We start from the raw sequence: 12555 nt of genomic DNA, 5'->3' as shown, positions 1-12555 counted from the left end.
AGAACTTGCTGGAAGACGGACACCTCACATCACCCGCTGACGCAGAGCATCAAAGCAGTGGGCTCGCTACACGCGTGGCAGCTCACGCATCACCCTCCCCCACCACGGATACTCTCCTCTACGGTACCCGACACTCTCGGAACCTTTCCTGCAGCAACCCGACTAATCCACGCAGGAGCGAACCTGGAAATGGTTCGGATCGATGCCGTGCGCGAGTCCAACGCCCAGGCGAAATGCCTCGAGGGACTGGTGGCGGTGTTCATCGGCGGGACAGGCGGCATTGGCGAGAGCACCGCGAAGGAGATGTTCCTGCGCACCACGCGACCGAAAGCATACATCGTGGGAAGGTGGGCACATGTAAGCGTTTGCTTTCGGGGACGGGAGACCGACTAACGTCCACTCGTTAACGCTAGGAGCGAAGAACGTGGCAACAAGATTTGCAACGAGCTACATGAGATCAATCCAGACGGCACAGCAATCTTCTTGCAAAGGGACATCAGCCTTCTCCGGAATTGTGACGAACTCTGTGCAGAGCTCAAGGAGCGCGAGTCAAAGATCCACTGCTTGTTCCTCACTGCGGGTTACATGACGCTGAGAGGGCGGAATGAGACCACCGAAGGCATCGACAAGAAAATGGCTGTCAACTACTACTCCCGCATTCGATGCATACTCGGTCTTATGCCGTTGCTCACGGCAGCATCCGAGGCGAATGAGCTCTCTCGCGTCATCACCGTGCTCGCGGCTGGATCTGAAGGCGATATTCGCATCGACGACCTGGACCTCAAGCGTAACTTTACATTACATGCATGCCTGGCACATTGCGTCGTCATGACCGACTTCTGCATGGAGGAGCTTGCAAAACGCTATCCTGGCACTGCCTTCAGCCATTCATATCCGGGCACTGTAAAGACCGGCATCGCAAACGAGCTCAGCGGACCTGTGCGACTTGCCGTGAAAGTCATGTATGCCGTCATGACTCCTTGGATCATCAATGTCCAAGAATCTGGCGAACGTCACCTCTTCCAGATGACAAGTCAATGCTACCCTTCTCGAAAAGGGGGCGTTGGCATTCCCCCGCCTGAGGGTCTTTCAGTAATGCGCGGTACCGATTTCGAGCCGGGCAGTGGAGCATATCTGCTCGATTGGGATGGCAAGTCCACAGGTGATGAGAGCGTGCTTCGGAAGTATCGCGATATGGGCTTGGGATCAAAGGTGTGGGATCATACCATGAAGATCTTCACCTTGGCCGAGCAGCAAATGCGAAAAGACTCGAAGCGGCCGGCGCACAGCGAAGCTGAAGGTGCAGGACGGTCGATACCCAACCCTGTTGGCTGGCGACCAGCATCTTGAACAGCTACGGGTGCGATTTCTCATCGAAGAAAATTACAAGAGCCATGGTGGTCTAAGTAAAGGTGGTTGGGCGGCCGCTGGACGCATTTCTTGCGCCTTCACGACACGTGTCTTTGAGTTATGGCACACAGCATTCACAACGAGGAGCTGATCTCTGGGTGGAAGTTTGGAAGACCACGAGTGGGAACCTTGACCCTGGTGAAGTCGGATCAACTCCGAACTGTGTGGGTTTTCCTGCGGAGAGCGTCCTCGACTCAACAACATCGTCGAATGCGATCCTTGCGACCCTCGCCAATCCCATGCGAAATCATGGTTGCCTTCGAATGTCATCTTCGATCATTCCGAAACTTTGTGCCACAGGACTGAGAGGTCGCACAACACTGGAATAGCTTTGGGATTTAGTGGCTTACGGAGGCGATGGCCGCCGCGGCGCTCAGAGGATTTCAAAATCTTCGGTCGCTCCCCACTCGTTGTAGCACACTCCCCTCAGATTCCATTGCGATTCTTCCGGCTGCGTATTACCGGCGGCATCAGTTGCTCTGCTGTAAAGCGCGGGGCATTTTCCAGGACGCAATGCGATCACCATCTGCCAGAGTTTCCGAGACCACTTGCCTTCCTCTTCATGATCGATCAGCTCCGCCTCTGTCCAACTCGATCCTCCATCGCTTGAGACTTCGAACTTGACCACTGGACCATTTGCACCACTCGGAAGCGCGTAGCCTAGCACTTGAACAAGATCGTTCTCACCCCGACGCACTTTACCGCCGCTTTCTGGCCAGGCTATCACTGAATTCACAGGCATTTCCATAATGGCAGCAGTTGTGTCCCAATACTTCTCCGCAGTCTCAGCATCTGTGGCTTCAGGTGGCATTACTTTGTAGTCACGTTGCTGGTAATGATTCTGACTCTCTTTCTTTTGAATTGTAATCTGGTTTAGCCACTTTACTGATCTAGCTCCAGCAATTCCGGGCGTTACAACTCGAACCGGATAGCCATGCGAGATAGTCAGCGGCTCGTCGTTCATCTCCAGCGCAAGAACGACTTCAGCGTCTCGTCTCGTTGCGCGGTCTAGTGGAATGCTTGCGCCATACCACGAATCATCCTGGCATTCTGCTTCGTATGATGCGAAGGCGACGTGCGCTGACTTCCGATCGTCGTCGCACAGCGAGATGCTGGCTCTCTCAGCAATGGGCCCTTCCATTTGCAATTCATCACGGCTGCATCGAACCAATTCACCCCATCCACCTCTTTCATCTTCGTTCGCATCGTATGCCTCCGATTGCCTGCGCATTGCAAAGCACACACGACAACATGCTGTGGCAGGCTCTGGAGATCTGCTTTTGACAACGATAACTAATTGCTCACTGCGCCATCTACAACGACTCGATGCGATTCGCCATCGATTTGAGGATATCCGGAATGGTTTCGATCGTATCCTTCGGTGACGGGAGTGATGAAGTTTTCGATCAGTTCTTTGAGAGGTGGCTCTCGGTTCACCGGTTCTGTCGACATGACTTTTTAGCTCTACATTCAGAGAGTTGATACAAAAGGTGAAAGCTCAAGTCGTGAACATGAGTTCTCTGGACGTTCCTTTGATGACGTATATGGCCCTCGGGTGGAGTTCACCCGCAGCCACAAACAATGAAATTCATGTGACATCTACTGCTGCAGCTCACGATGCTCGCTTATTAGCACATAATTTCGCAGCCACAACTATGTCGTGAGATATATGCACATCTATCACCGACACGCAGAAACTTTGAAGCTCGACATGCCCGAACCAGGAACACGCAGCAGCAGCAAGCGGAGCTGGTGCCTCCGTCTACCCCTCGCGAGAGCGGTCTGTGAAAGCAAAAAAGTAATATTAGTGTCAACAAGAGCTCCTGTTCGTTCATCCATCTTCTCTCGAGACTCGAGTCCAGCTATAATTTCTCATTCTTATCACACCGAAAAATCTTCCCATCATGAAGTTCCGCGATGGAATGTGGTTGGTCGCAGAAGACAAACGAGTGGAGTACGCAGAGGAGATCTACTCAATCACAGAAGCGAACGATGGCAAGAAATTAAGCCTGCTATGCCCAACCGCACAGGTTCATTCCAGAGGAGATACCCTGAACAGAACGACCTTGACTGTTGATCTGGAAGCCGTCAGTGATGGCATTCTGTCTGTCGAAGTCACCCATTGGCACGGTACTCTCCCCAAAGGCCCGCACTTTGACCTCTTCCCGCATGGAAAACCGCCTCTCGTCAATGCATCGATCGAGAAGTCGGAGGCCGGCACGACTTTGAGGTCTGGAAGTATCGCTGCGACGGTCACCTCTCGTCCACATACTTTCGACATTCGCTTCCACAGCTCGGATGGAAAGCATAAATTAACATCTCTCCTCGACCGAAGTGTCGCTTTGGCATATTCCCCCGGCCCGGGAAGTGTGATGCAAACGGCAGATATGCGAGACTTCAAGCACTATATCTTGACGCAAACCACGCTCGGAGTCGGCGAGGGGGTGTATGGTCTTGGGGAAAGGTTTGGGGCTTTTAATAAAGTTGGGCAAAGCATTGAATTGTGGAATGCCGATGGTGGGACTTCGAGTGATCAGGCTTATAAGAATCTTTCGGTTTGGATTTCGAATAGAGGGTATGGGGTTTTTATCGATCATCCCGAACGTGTGGAGTTGGAAGTTGGGAGTGAGAGGTGTTGTAGAGTGCAGACGAGTGTGGAGGGACAAAGGTTGAAGTGGTATATTATTTATGGACCTACGCCGAAAGAGGTCCTTCGCAGGTATACCGAGCTTACTGGACGGCCAAATAAGTTGCCCGCTTGGAGTTTTGGCTTGTGGCTGAGTACGTCTTTCACGACTGAGTATGATGAGAAGACTGTCAGTTCGTTTCTTCAAGGGATGCGGGATCGCGATATACCGCTGCAGGTGTTTCATTTTGATTGCTTCTGGTTACGAAGCTTCCATTGGGTAAGTCTGGTCGGCACTTGAAGCATATGTTGTGTTCGGGTAAAATTACTGACCCATCCACTTTGCGTTCTGCAGTGCGATTTCGAGTTCTCGGCTGAGCGTTTCCCGGACCCAAAGGGACAAATTGCGCGCATGAAGGAATCTGGTCTGGTGAGCAAGGTCTGTGTGTGGATCAATCCGTACCTGGGTCAAACGTCTCCAGTGTTCAAAGAGGCAGCCGAAAAGGGCTTCCTGCTCAAACGCAAGAATGGTGATGTCTTTCAGTGGGATCTTTGGCAAGCCGGAATGGGGATCGTTGACTTCACGAACCCGGAGGCGTGCCAATGGTTTGTCAGCTGCTTGAAGAAGCTGTTTGACACTGGTGTGGATGCCATCAAAACCGACTTTGGCGAGCGTATCCCGACCAAGGACGTGCAGTGGTATGATGCAAATATGGATCCCGCGAAGATGCACAACTACTACCCATTTCTGTACAACAAGCTTGTCTTCGAAGCACTCCAGGAACGCTACGGCAAGGATGAAGCTGTCCTCTTTGCTCGTTCGGCGTGTGCTGGCACTCAGCGATTTCCGCTGCAGTGGGGAGGCGACTGTGAAAGTAGCTTTGAAGCCATGGCCGAGTCTCTGCGCGGTGGCCTATCGCTCGGCCTCTGCGGCTTCTCCTTCTGGTCTGTCGACATTGGTGGCTTCGAGGGCTCGCCGGACCCTATCATCTACAAGCGATGGGTCCCATTTGGTCTCTTGTGCTCGCACTCCAGGCTGCACGGCTCCAACTCGTATCGAGTGCCGTGGCTCATCGATGACGACGAAAAGGGCGAACAAGGCTGCTCGGCTGTATTGCGTCGGTTTACGCAGCTCAAGTGCAGATTGATGCCTTATCTGTACAGTCAGTCGATGGAAGCCATTGGACATGGATGGCCAGTCAGTGTGAGGGCCATGGCTCTGGAATTCCCCCGCGACAAAACAGCCTGGTCATGCGATCAACAGTTCATGCTCGGCAGCAGTCTTCTTGTAGCCCCCGTCTTTGACGACAGCGGCGTCGTGGAGTTCTACCTGCCGGCAGGACGATGGACTAGCTTCTGGGACCACCAAAAAGTCATCCAAGGGCCTCAATGGGTCGCCGAGCAGCACGACTTCACCACCCTTCCACTCTACGTTCGGGAAGGAAGTATCTTGGTATTGGGCAGGTGCGGCGAGACGAGGACGGTGTACGACTGGATCGATCCTTCTCAGCATGAGGTCAGGCTGTACGAGCCGAAGCAGGACAGCAGCTTCCATCTCTACGACAGTGGCGGGAAATTGGCAACAACGCTCGAGGTCGAGGAGGTGCTGGGAGAATGGCGGGTCAAGGCGGGCAGCGATGTAGAGCTCAGTGTCTGCCGACTCAGTCGAGCTCAGAACTATTGAAAGGCGAGGTTTCGATGGGGATGTCGCAGCTAACCGGGGCGTGAGAGATGACTTCCCTGCGCAGCCTGGTGTCCCGTGTCCGTCGTGTACGTCCTTGCCACTGAAATGGAATTTTGCCACAGAGACAACGCACTTTGTAGAATATCCTTGAACAGCTGCACAAGGCCTGTAGCGCTGATTGCACGTCTCGGTACGCGAGGCGAGGCGAGGCGAGGCACCCGTTCATATAGCACTTTTTTATGGTACACCACGACGAACCGCTTCATCCTCAGCGGCCACGTCCGGCCTTGGAAGGAATACCACGTCGCGATAGAAGGTACTTGATATGGCGTTCATTTCTCACGCGTGGGCGGCGGGCGTACGCGCGACGGAGCTCCAGAGTGGCAAAGCTCCGGAAATTGAATCCCTAGCGTGTTAATCAATTTTTATTGAGCGCTAGTAATGTTCGTTATCTTTTAGCAACTTTCAGCCAATTACGGGCATAGAACTTACCCGATACTACACTTTCGAACTAGGATGCCCTAAAAGTTGCTAAAAGTTAAGAAAGGTAGTAGCATTATCGGATACCTAGAGCGTATCCTATTGCTTAAGCGTTTGTTTACGTTCTAACAAATACGCCCCTCGTAGTAATTTGTATAAGAGGCGCATGTGTTAGCCTAGCGGATATCCCTATTACTTAGCCGACCCGGATCTAAACCTTCTACTATATTCCTACGTAGGTAGACAGTATATACTAAAGAATTTATACTAGCGAGCCGAGTCTTAGGTATAATAACTATGTCCCGCCGAGAGTATATTATCGCCGCGACCCGCCGTATAGCTTAACCGACGAGACGCTATCGACGACGAATATCCGGACTAAGCTATATCGAAATATAAGAAGAATGTCGAAATATAAGAAGAGCTATGTCTAAATATAAGAAGGGTTCCGCAATATACTCTCTATAGTAGGAGCGCTAGCTTCGCCGACTCGCAATCTAAAACTAGTCTATTTGTCGATTGTCGAAGGCTTTTAGCGCGTCGGCGAGAAGAGTAAGCGCGGTCTTAAGATGTCTAGAAATATCTATATATAGCTAGTTAATATAGCTAGCAGCACTAAGGCGCCTTTCAGATCGAGCGCTTTAGCTACTTATATCTTAAGTAGTATAAGGTTGTACGGGTCTATACGATACTAAGACGACTATATCCCTCTACGACTTCTTCGCCGAGAATTACGGCATCTACTTATAGTCTATAGCCTACCTATCGGGGAGGCAAAGGAGAACTATTACTTTAGCTTTAAGATAGCGACAAGGTCGGCTCCTGCTATACTAACTATTATTAACTTTTATCGACTTTTAGCAAGACCTATCGATAGGAGATCTACTATACGAAGCTACTATCCGATCCTTTAGCAATTTTTAGTAAGACCTGTCGATAGGAGATCTACTATACGAAGCTACTATCCGATCTTTTAGCAACTTTTAGCAACTTTTAAGACCTAGTAATAGGAGATCTACTATACGAAGCTACTATCCGATCTTTTAGCAACCTTTAGTAACTTTTAGTAGGACCTAGTAATAGGAGATCTACTATACGAAGCCGATCTTCTAGCAACTATTAGCAACTTTTAGTAAGACCTAGCGATAGGAGATCTTGCACCTTAGATATTCGAACTTTTATTAATCTTTAGTAAGATATAGCGACGGTAGATATTGTACAACTTTTATTAACTTTTATCGACATTTAGTAAGATATAGCAACGGTAGATATTGTACAACTTTTATCAACTTTTATTAACCTCTAGTAAGAGATAGTAACGGTAGATATCGTACAATCTTTATCAACTTTTATTAACCTCTAGCAAGATCTAGCAACCGTAGATCCTGCCTAACTTTTATCGACATTTAGTAAGCCTAGCGATAGTAGATCTTGTACCTTACAAACCCTATATTCGAACTTTTATCAACTTTTAGCAAGACCTAGCAACTATTAATCTTGTACGTTAAGGAGCCCTAATCCGAAGTTTTATTAACTTTTAGCAAACTTATCTAAGTTTTAATAACCGGCGATAGTAGGTATTGTGCATTAAGAAGCCCCTATCTAGGAGTTCTTATTAACTTTCGGTATTTATAATCTTATAATACATTCGGCCCTTATATTATCTACTGTAAGGGCAGTATATAGCTCGAGATGTCTGCGGATCTTATAAGCGTTCAATCTCTAGCACCGATAGCAAAAGCATACTCGAACCGCTAACCTTTTAGCCGCAAGGTCTACTATCGAGTGCATCTACCGCTAGTTATAAGCTGTCCGCGAGAAGCAATAAAGATATCCGAACACTCTAAGGCTATTAATATGCCGCAGCTTAATTCGACGACTTTATCCGCTAAATAGGATAGATTATCGCTAACGATATAGAGTAATAGAGCTAGTCTAGTAAACGAGAAGCACACACATTATACTAATATCGCCGCGACAATAGTAGCACTAGAACCTGGAATCTAGCCTAATTAAGGAGCGCGGATATTACTTTATATATTTAAATAGCTAAAAAATAGACAATAGGCATAAGGATAAGACTTTAGCACAATAACAAGACCTTAGCAAAAGAAGATAGCTAGAGTAGGACTCGAACCTACGTACACTTCCCGAAGACTAACGAGGAAATACTAAGAAGAAGATTACGATATCTACTAGGTAGATACCGGAAGTTTTTCCTAGCATCTACTACGGTAGTCTTTAGTCGGTATACATAACTACTATACTATCCGGCTAAAAAGATATAGAGATAGGCGCGGTATAATTTGATAGGATAGCAGTCTTTAAAGATAATATATAATACTTGCGAAGAATTATATAAAAATCCAAAAAGACTAAGATAGATAAAGAATAAGACCTTTATAAAAGAACAACACGTTAGCAAAAGAATATAGCCCCTCCGAGATTCGAACTCGGGTTACTCTAGTATAAAAGAGACATTCTCGATCGAGTATTACGCAAGTATATAGATTGTAAACGCTCTCGCGCCTATTAGCAGTTTATATAACTAGAGGCAGTGTAACTGCTTAATAGGCGGTCCTTAAGCAGTCTTCGAATGCTAGACGATTAGAACGACGACCTAATGAAATTCGAGGATCGATATAAGCCTAATCCTAAAACAAACGGCAAGGCTGCTAAGTATATAAAGAAGCGGAAGAATTGAAAGCAGTATTGCCGCACTATATGCTATAATATTAAGGCACGAAGCTAACTCTTCGAGCGTATAGTAGAAGGCCTCGAATAAATAAAACTACTCTTTATATATCCGAAATCGACGACCGGAACAGACTATCGCTAAGCTTAAACCTAGGCTAGACAGCAACCTATCCTTAAGATTAGCATCGAAGGCTTGCTAAGCGTAAGAAGAGCTAGGTTTTAGAAGTGCTAGTAGCAAGCAACTGCTATATTTCGGCAGTCTCTTTGCTAAGCTATAGCGACGATATAGCGACTATAAAAGAGGAGATCAATGTCTTATTCAACGGTCGTACTAGGATCGTATAAACAAGATACTACTACGAACACATTCTCCCCTTATACTAATATATACGAGGGAAACATATATATGTTCGTAGACTCGTACTTTATCCCTCGCATTGCTCTATCCCCCCGCTCTATAGCTCTATTATCTAGTCGCTAATCTAAACCCTCTTAACCTCAATTTCTTAGTAGATAGCGCTAGAATTCCACCGAAGCTAAGCAGGTACCGTAAGCGAGCTAGCGACTTCTACTAAGCGTAGACCTAGCCCTACGCTATACCCTAATATATAGAGCGGACAGACTAGCTTCGTACGCTCCGCCGATAGCGGCATCGTTAGTGCTAATACCGGATCGACGAGGATATCGGAAGCTCTAATTCTTCTAAGCAGTACTATAGCTCTTCCTCCCTAGCTCGTTAAGGCTTTAGCAAATTAACCGACGCACTAACCGTCTAGCGTCGCCTATTAACAAGATAGTCTATCCTATAGCGGCATTAACGGCGATAGGAAGAGCTATACTCACCCCGCGCATTCTTAAATATAACAGAGGTCGCTAAGTTAAACGTTAACAATAACGCCTAGCTAGGCCGTATTATTAGTACTAACTCTTAAGACTAGTTACAACGAAGCCGTTAAGGTCCTCTACTATTACTAGGAGCCGTCGCTATCGTATTAAGCACCTTTGCTAGCTTGTATTAGCAGAAAGTAGCTTAAACGACTTAATTTAATAGTGCCTCTATTATTCGTTTCCCTCTATTAATCTATAAGTAACGCTACCGGTATCTATAGCAATCCGAGAAGGACTTCTACTTTACACCTGTAAAGTGCTTATTAGTACGCTAGCAAGTTAAGGAATAAGGGCGTTAGAAGATTAATATAGTAGCAGGATTAGTAGAGCGAGAAGAGAGTTTATTTATAGCAGCAGAACTGCTATGCCTAAACGCTAAATAGAAGACCTGCTAAGAGTATAAAAACAAAGCAAAGAATATAGCCTATTATGCCCGAAGGCTAGCAAACAATAATAGTAAAGCAAAGAAATAAACAAAGAAGCAGACTAGCTGCCGTGCCTAAACGCTAAACACCGAATACCTTTAGTAAGCATCGTACGACTTACTACTATATTTTAGGTCTTACTACGCGAACAAGGAAAAGAATTAGTAGGCGGCGAGGCTACCGCAAGCACTACTACCTATCCTACTATCCTTGCTACTACTATAGCTACTACCGAAGCTACTACCGAAACTATCTAGCTTTAGAGCTAGGCTCTTAAGCTCGAGCCTAGGCTCCTCGTCGCGGTAAGAGTAAGAGATCTAAAACAATGTTAGCTTTAAGTCTTAATATTAGTATAAGAAGACAAATGCTATACCTTGCGGAGACGATAGCGAGCACAACTACGGCTAGGCTTCTTAATATAGGCCTTAATGCCCGATAAATAACCCTAGTATTCGAAGCTATCGCGACGGTAGGTATCGTACGGGCGAGCAAAGCGACGGCCTAACGTCGTCTCTATAATACGGACAACGTAGTGCAGCTACGGCAAGCGATTAGCGTAGGCGGCTACAAATATGTTAATACTTAGTTCTATCGCTTACTTAATTAATATAACTTACGGTCGATAGTGCCCGGAGACTACTACTATCCTATTACCTAAGCAGGCTTAGGCGTCGTACCTAGAATCGGCGGTCTAGCAGGCTAAGGGCGAGGCACGATAGCACCTCCGGCCGGGATAGGCGGTATATTGCTAACCTGCCTGCCTATTATCGGTGCTACGGCCGGCGGAGCGAAGAAAGGAACGGCGGTAGTAGGAGGCGGCGCAAACGCGGCGGTAGTAGGGCTAGTAAAGGGTTTATTCTCGCTATAGCATAGTTAGCAATTACACTAATACGATAGTAGGATAGGAATTAGTTACTTACTCTTCGTTATCGTTACTACTAGCGCTAGTAGGATTGTAGTCGTTACTATAGTATAGTTAGTATCTATTATAATAGTAAGCGGTACGAAGCAATAACTTACTCGTCGCTAATAGGGCCGAAGTTAATGTCGTCGTCGCTATAATATAGTTAGCATGCTAAAACTACTAACAACTAGAGCTTAAAGACACTTACTTACCGTCCTACGGCAGAGCTAGAGTAGGAGCAGGAGCGGTTGCTAGAGCTAGAGCTAGAACTAGAACTAGAGCTAGAGTAGCTAGAGTAGGAGCAAGAGCAGGTACTAGTACTAGCGGAGGCTAATAGCTATTATGTATATTAGTATTATTCTCGGAGATCGATAGATAAAGATACGTACGTTACTATACCCTAAAGGGTTATAAAGAAGGGGCCGCTTAGATATATTAGTATACGCTCTTACCGATACGCTAAAGACTAAGATTAGCATACTTCTACTATTAATACTACTACTACTACGTACGCAGACGAGCAGCGACGAGGCGGCGGCGGCGGATTGCGCGACGAACGCGCCGAGTAGCGTACGCCGTTACTCGCTCCTCCTATATGCCTATTAGTACTATCTCGCCCTTTTAATACCTTCGAAGCTGTTAACTAATACATATATCTATACCTAAGAGAGGGTAGCCGCTAGCGGCCGGAGTAAAGAAAGGACCTAGCATTTTATTACTTTCTATACTATTAACGTAGTTCTTATATTTAAGGTAATGCTATAGACGAGGGTAAGAGGGTATATACGATATCTAGTAGAGGAAGAAGGAAAGGAAGGAAACGAGAGAGAGATCTAAGATATATACCTATAAGACTAAGAGCGGAGTAAGTTATATTGTCCTACTAAGGAGTAACGTAAAACAAACTAACAATAGTATCTAAACCTTACTACTAGGGAAATGTAGGGCAAGTAATATAATAGCTCGTTCGCTCGCCCTATTATTATAGGAGCGGACTAGGAGGGTTGATGCTTACTCTACTCTAGCCGCTCTAATCTGCGCCTTCTTATTAGCTAAAAGTTAGTAAGAGTTACTAAGAGATGCTAAAACTTTATATAGACAGCTGCTACTAGCGGGATTAATAATAGCAAGGCCCTACTTTTCCTAGCATTTACTATACGAAGTGCCTAGCAGTCGCCTAAAGTAGTAGCAAGTACCCCCGGAATAGCATTGTAGAAGCCCGGGACGTACTTCAATCTTCCGCCGCTCGAAATGAAGCATACGCTAATCCTTTATAGGCAGGATACGGCAATATACGAAAGTACTCTACGCTAAGCCATTCTCCGGCCGTACCCGCTAGTTACTATACCTCCCTAGGCCCCTATATATATGCTCCTAAAGCTGCTAAGAGACAAAAGGCTATAAGAATATAGTATATACTACATCGCCGCGAAGCCGGGCT

General features: G+C 46.8%; 3 protein-coding genes across 3 annotated transcripts; 2 read left to right on the top strand and 1 right to left on the bottom strand.

The window, feature by feature from the left end:
- Window positions 1-189: 189 nt before the first annotated feature.
- Window positions 190-1350, top strand: MYCFIDRAFT_46396 (uncharacterized protein; the record flags this gene model as incomplete). Its single annotated transcript, XM_007928832.1, has 2 exons — window positions 190-347; window positions 414-1350. 2 exons carry the CDS (start codon window positions 190-192, stop codon window positions 1348-1350), a joined length of 1095 nt encoding a protein of 364 aa, XP_007927023.1.
- Window positions 1351-1428: 78 nt separating this feature from the next.
- MYCFIDRAFT_215526 (uncharacterized protein) lies at window positions 1429-2641 on the bottom strand (the record flags this gene model as incomplete). The annotated part of the gene is made up of 1 exon (XM_007929232.1): window positions 1429-2641. One exon carries the CDS (start codon window positions 2639-2641, stop codon window positions 1784-1786), a length of 858 nt encoding a protein of 285 aa, XP_007927423.1. The 3' UTR covers window positions 1429-1783.
- Window positions 2642-3281: 640 nt separating this feature from the next.
- On the top strand, window positions 3282-5980 carry MYCFIDRAFT_154553 (glycoside hydrolase family 31 protein). Its single transcript, XM_007929231.1, has 2 exons — window positions 3282-4316; window positions 4392-5980. Exons 1-2 carry the CDS (start codon window positions 3315-3317, stop codon window positions 5718-5720), a joined length of 2331 nt encoding a protein of 776 aa, XP_007927422.1. The 5' UTR covers window positions 3282-3314; the 3' UTR covers window positions 5721-5980.
- Window positions 5981-12555: the final 6575 nt, after the last annotated feature.

The sequence above is a fragment of the Pseudocercospora fijiensis genome (assembly GCF_000340215.1).
Source record: "Pseudocercospora fijiensis CIRAD86 unplaced genomic scaffold MYCFIscaffold_5, whole genome shotgun sequence".
Taxonomy (NCBI): domain Eukaryota; kingdom Fungi; phylum Ascomycota; class Dothideomycetes; order Mycosphaerellales; family Mycosphaerellaceae; genus Pseudocercospora; species Pseudocercospora fijiensis.
Note: the sequence above shows the minus strand (reverse complement) of the source record. Positions and strands in the feature narration are given on the sequence as shown.